General features: G+C 34.4%; 1 protein-coding gene across 1 annotated transcript; it reads left to right on the plus strand.

Moving 5' to 3' along the window:
• Positions 1-2,076: 2,076 nt before the first annotated feature.
• On the plus strand, positions 2,077-3,044 carry LOC131151009 (uncharacterized). Its single transcript, XM_058102162.1, has one exon. It carries the CDS (start codon positions 2,425-2,427, stop codon positions 2,797-2,799), a length of 375 nt encoding a protein of 124 aa, XP_057958145.1. The 5' UTR covers positions 2,077-2,424; the 3' UTR covers positions 2,800-3,044.
• Positions 3,045-6,933: the final 3,889 nt, after the last annotated feature.

The raw sequence follows: 6,933 nt of genomic DNA on the forward strand, positions 1-6,933 counted from the left end.
TTTCATTCCCCATTAATGTTCATAAAATCTCCAACATGAATTTTTAATGCAATTTGATCCAATGGCTTTATGTAACTTATTGTTGTGGTTTTTGATGTGTGGATGCAATAAGTTCGAGACCATCTCTATTAAATCCATTACCTTCAATTTGTTCCATGTTGCTGATTTGATAGGTCAACAAAGACGATGAATTCATGCTCTTAAAAAAAAAATTAAAAATGACCCGTTGGAGATTTTAATTAGGTCTGATTTATATAATATAAAATAATTTGTTTCTCATCCCATTACTTTTTTTATTTCTTTCAAAATTAAAATTTAAGAACTCCAACATATTGATACACCCAAGATTGATAGAACCACTCGTAAGATTAAACAGTTGTAAAAGTAACGTTTGATATCTCACGTAACAGTCCTTAAGTTACTTATGGCGCCTTAAGTTTAATGGTACGATTATAAGAGAGCTACCATTGATGTCTCGCATAACTCTCACAAAACAATCAATAATCCGAGGTGCGGGTACGGTGACTACAATTGATGGTTTACATAAACCACCCATGAGTTGCTTATAACTCCTTAGACATAAAGGTATTTCATGAATGTCAAGCTAAAGAAGGATTTACCTTTACTACTATAAAAAAGGGTCACAAGGAGAAGTAAAACTCATTCTCACTCGTTCACATTTACTGTTGCAACCTAAAGTCTCCTACAGTTCCTAATTTAGGCATCAAAGTGATCCCGGGATTTTTAGATGATCGTGATCAATGAACGATTCGTGAAAGTCATTCGAGTTTTGATAGCAATACATATAAATCTAAATTTTAATTTAAATAACTTTCAAAGATTGAAATTGGACTGACGTGACGAGTCGGTAGGAATGGGACGAAGTTTAAAATTTTAAAAAGAAATTTGTATAGTTCCAATAATGCAGTGTAGCCATCTACGTCACTGCATGGTATAGACACATAAGCGTTGCATTTAACGTGGGTATAAATAATCAATCTAGAGTTTATATGAGCCAAAATCAAACGGCTGAGACACTCCCCTTGGGTCAATCTTTGGCCGTTAAACCACCCATGACAAGATGGTCAATAAAGTAAGGTTGTGATGCAGACCCCACACACACACACACACACACACATATATATATATATATGGTGAACATTATTGACACCAAATATCAAAGACACAGTCAACATATGCAGGAACCAATACTAACAAACAAAGAAGCCCATAGTATCTCAAAAGATAGGAGGAAAGAGAAAGGATGGAAGGAGATGGAAGAAGAAAGAAGAAAGATAAAAGAAGAAAAAGACAAATCCAAGCAATAGTCTAAAATGGATAATTTTTTATCATGCCATGTATATAATTATTACTATTTATATTGACAAACAATACTTGTTACGGGTTTTCATGTTGAGCTATTACTATTGAGAGGCATATAGATATTTGGAGGAGAAGGTCCCTGTACCCATGTGAGGTTCACATTTTATTTGTTTGTCATTTTAGTCTGTGACTAACTATGAGGATTACAAGTATGTGGAGGGAGAAGTCTTCTTTATAGTTTTTCGTAAATAATGCATGCTCATGACAAATAGTCAAACTTTTTCATTTTTGTGAGTTTCATCATTCAAAGTGTACAAAACTCACCAAATGAACGGCAGTGTCATATCATGTACATGTTGACAATATTGAAAAATGTATGAGACACATTATCATTATATGAGTAAAATTTTTTAGTATGCCCATCGAACACACGTTTGTAGTTCTTACTTAGACTTTATCAAATGAAGGGTAATAATGTAACTTGCACACAAAGTGTGCACCCAAATCACAACTTGAAATGGAGCCGAGAGAAGTTAGCGAGCCATTCAACCGAAAGTAACTGTCAATCATCCAACTACCCTAAAGTAGCCATAAAAAATGCAGTAGGGGGAGAGAGGCAGAGAATCCAATTCATTAATCTCTCAGTAAAAAAATTTTATTCTTATTAATTGATTTTTTTACACCCAAAAAAAAATCGTAAAGAATCCCTCATGCGTAGGGCATTTAAATGCTAGAAAGGACCAATTAGGAGAGCCCTCCGACCATATTCTCATTTTCCACTGCGCCATGTCCCTTAGAACATGGAGGAAATTATGGCAGCTTTCCCTTCAACAACTTCTCTCTCTTACTCTGTTTCAATTCCACCATAAAAGTTCTTGAACACAACCACCAAACACTGCCTTTCCTTGGCTCCCATGGCAATTGCCAACAACCCCATCATCATTCCAAATTGAGAAACCCAATATTAGGAGAAAGGAAAAGTTCCTTGCAATGATTGCAATCAAATCTACGTAGAAAAGCAGCCAAAATTTTCCATACTACTTTCCCTCAAATTCCATTTGCACTGACAAAAAAATTTTCCCCAGAAAGAGAGAGGGGGAAATGGAAATTGAACTGGCCAAGTGTGAGTGCTGTGGGTTGAAAGAAGACTGCACCCAAGACTACATTAGTGAGGTGAAGGCCAAATTTGAGGGGAAATGGCTATGTGGGTTGTGCTCTGAAGCTGTGAGCGATGAGGTTAGTGCAGGGAAGAAGCCATATGAGATGGAAGAAGCTCTCAAGGCCCACATGTCGTTCTGCAGGAAATTCAAGTTGAACCCTGCGGTCCGGGTGGCCGATGGGATGCGGCAGATGCTACGGAGAAGGTCGGGCGATTCGGCTTCGCCGCTCAATTCGCCATCGCCTTCTAAGAAGTACACGAGATCGGCGAGCACATCGCAAGTAGAAAAGAAGTCATCGTCGCTCCCACTTTACTAGACAAAACAGGGGGAGTGGCCTCTTGGCTGGAATAATATGGTCAACTGCTTTTTCATGGCTAACTGTGGTACAGAAGATGATGTTATTTTTCAGTGGAGACTTCTTCTTCTTAGTTTTGTTTTCCAATCTTAGTCTCCTCCCTCTCGGTACGGGGTATGCTGTCTTCTTCTTCTCCTCTCCAGAAAGACAAATATTTTTTTGGGGAAGTGGCTTTTAATTAACCCTGCTGATCAGTTGTCATTTTTTCCTCTTGGTTTTCTTTTCATCACTTCGAAGTTGCATGATGAAACCTGAAAGCGAAAAATATAAGCTTTCAATTGCATCATTGAAGTCTTCAAATATGAACGTTAGTTTGGGGGGAAATGGCGTTTATGGATTGAGGAAGTTGAGAGAAGGGGAAAAAATGAAAAGAAGAAGAAACTTTGGCTAGAACTGGGTTCCTCCCCAAAAGATACCTAATCTGTAGTGATCACTTTTTGGCACAATTGATTTTCTAAGGCAGATAAATTTTCAAGAACGGACAGGGAACTTTTCAATAGTAAAATACAATCCGTGAGAGTCAGCTTCCCACTGCACTACAAATGACTAATTCTGCATTATGCACTACGTACAATCATTTTAATAGAAAATATTTCCCACCCCACCAAACTATGTCAAGTGGTAGAAAGAGGACAACCTGCCCAACCAAACTAATTTAATACCTTGTGTTTGAGGTGCGAAATTTCGATAAAACTCAATTTGATCAAATTCACACAACTTCAAATTTAAATTCTCAAAAACTCGTGTCCTGAACTCCGATTTCGTCTTGGGTCTTTTTTTTTTCTGCTAGTTGAAAATACTGAAGAAGGTAATATGAGCAGGGGAGGAAGTAGGGGCCAAAGAGGAGAGGGAATGGGTTTTTCAGTTCATGTAGCTTGGGATGAATTGTAAAGTTCAGTCACAATCCAGTTGGTGTGTCCCAGCCATTCTGAGGCTCTCATCTAAGTAAGCTTCAAAGTCCACCGAGATGGACATGTGGAATCAGATTTCAGAACATGCACTCTACTCCGACTACTCTGTTTCAAGGACTCTGTTTGTGTATGTTTCCATGATGAGCCCATTTTGTAAATGGACCCGTTCATGAAAATTGAACACCATTGATGATGTGTCTGTCCACTCATAATTAGAACACCCCTACACATTTTCTTTTTCCAAGGGAGATTGGGTCGGATTGGATAAGGATTTGGTTTAGAAAAGAAAAAGAAGAGAGAGAGAGAGGAATTTATTTTTCATTGGATTTTTTTCTATATATCAAATATTATAAAAATAAAAAATTTATGTTAATATAATTATAATTTAAAAAAAAAATTAAACGTTAATGGTTTGTAAAATATAATTTTATTTACTTGGTTTTGTATATCCTTTTTTTTTTTTTTTTGGTCATTTTCCTTGATAATTCAACATGAAAAAGGGACTGTCATTTTCCTTTGATACAATTTTTGTTTCTTATTCCTGCAGGAGTTTATTAACTAAATAAATGTTGATTACTGATTAGTAGTGTAACGTGGTTGAGTTGAGTGGATTGGATTGGATCCATTAGAATACTCTAACTTGACTCGGAATTTTTAAATTGAAACTCAACTTAAAGTCAATTGATCTCAAATTTTTTGAACTTAGACTTCGACTCAGATACAAGTTTTTAAAACTTGAATTCAACTCAATTAAATTCGATTTGATTGTGAAATATTATCAAATGCACTTGTGTAATATACTAAATATATTTATAAATTATGTATTATAACACTTAACATAATATAAAAATAATAAAATTACAAAAGTTTGATTGTAAGTAGTGTCGCAACGTCCCGGAGAAGGGTCCGTAATGACGAGAAATAATAATATTGAAAATGTGATGGAGTCACCATTAACATGTTATTCACCTGGGTGGGGTTATATCACCTAATTACTACTCATTAATCGGTCACTAGATTAATTCTAAGCTAAGAAACCAGTAATCTCAGTCTGCTTTTACTAGAATTGTGATTGGGAGTTCAGTTATACGAAGAGAAGGTACTAACACCCCCTACACACCCATTCTACGAACGGTAGCTAATTAATTATGAATTTTTCTTAAATTGAATCTAATGATCTTTAATTAACCCTTTTAAAATAAATAAATAAATAAATAAAATTTTAAAATTAAAATAAAAATCAAATTACGATTAGAAATGTCTAATAAAACCTCCAAACGAGGGGATCTTGTTAAATAACCCTCTTAGAACTAATATAGGTGATCTCTGAAATACCTTTTACCCTTTGTTAAATCATCGGGACACACACACACACAAAAATCAATTAATATCATCAAATTTTAAGCCAAATATCTTTAAAAACATTCCCAAATTTTTTATTTTTTATTTTTGAAAATTTTCAACATTTTTCTAAAATTTTCTGATATTTTTAATGGTTTTTCCTTATTTTTTTTGGTATTTTTATTTTTCCATTTTTTTTTATATTTGAACCAAAATAATCCAAACATTTTTTTTGACTACAAAATTATTTTTCCTATATTTTATGATTTTTAATTATTTTTTTCAATTTAAAATTTTAAAAATCAATTAAAAATTAAGAATAAACTAAAATAAAATAAATAAGTGAAAATTTGTGGTTTAGAAAAGCAGGTCGGTTCAACCGATCTAAACCAACTCAAACGGCTCAACTCAATGGGCCATGTGTCCACCCACCGTGGTGACACCATTTTTTTTATTATTTTTAAAAAAAAACATATACTCTAGCAAGGTGACGTCATGCTAATGTCACCCTACCACGTGGCAACTCCTAAGTGGTTCGAGAAAATTGGCAAGGATTGGTGACGTGGCAGTAATCTAACCGTCTAGAGAAAACATAGATTATGTTGACTCTATGAATTCAATCATGTTTTGATAATGACAAATCATTAGGTATTTGATCGATGCATTAAGATTATGAACAGGAACAATATTTAGCATGCACAAAAGACTAGAAAGTCATAGAAGTCATGAAGATTAAAGTATATACATCTTAGCACAATTCATGGAACTAAAAGAGTAGAAAAATGAAGATGCAAGCAGCAAGTTTAAGATTGTCATGGGAATGAGTATTTAGAACTAAATGTATTTACATATTTTATATGATTTAATTCAAAACTCAAAATATACCTTAGACTGACCTTAAGACTCATGCATCTCATGAAAATCTTTAGGAGATATCTATGGACTTAGAGACCTTTTTTAAAACCCTAGAAAATATTTTATAAAAGAGCAAAGAAAGAGAACAAAACAGATTTTTGAAACTAAAATGAAAAAACCAGAAAGTGTTCTGTTCAGAAGACCAAAGGCCCTGCCCAGTATTTAGAACTAAATGTATTTACATATTTCATATGATTTAATTCAAAACTCAAAATATACCTTAAACTGACCTTAAGACTCATGCATCTCATGAAAATCTTTAGGAGATATCTATGGACTTAGAGACCTTTTTTAAAATCCCAGAAAATATTTTATAAAAGATCCAAGAAAGAGAACAAAACATATTTTTGAAACTAAAATGAAAAAACCAGAAAGTGTTCTGTTCAAAAGACAGAAGTCCCTACCCAGAAGTCTGAAGTGTTAACTTCAGAAGACTGAAGTGTACGCTCAGTCGTCTGAAGATTCAACTTCAGAAGACTGAAGTTTAAGTTCACTCGTTTGAAGAATTTATTTAAAAGACCGAAGATTAAGTTCAATCATCTGAAGATTTATTAGAGAAACACAGAAACAGGCAGAAGCACATCAAAAGACTGAACCTTGACTTCAGTCATCTGAACCCGCAACTTCAGAAGTCTGAACCCCAACTTCAGACGTCTGACCCTGTGTCCAGTTCAATTTTTCGAAGTGTTAAGGAACTTTAGTCGTCTGAACCCGCGAGAAGATTAAAAATTTAATCTTTAGTGAGAGAACATGCGAGTTATTTTTTAATCAAGTTGATCCAACGGTTAGGACTTATCCTAAGACTGAGTTTATCTATATAATCAATCTCTAAACCCTAATGCCCCAACTTTTGGCATAAGATTGAGTGTATTGAACGTTTAGCACAACTTGGGAGAGGATTGAACACACTGCTGAATTCTTGCTTGGG

Source organism: Malania oleifera, chromosome 3 (assembly GCF_029873635.1).
Source record: "Malania oleifera isolate guangnan ecotype guangnan chromosome 3, ASM2987363v1, whole genome shotgun sequence".
In the NCBI taxonomy this organism is placed as follows: domain Eukaryota; kingdom Viridiplantae; phylum Streptophyta; class Magnoliopsida; order Santalales; family Ximeniaceae; genus Malania; species Malania oleifera.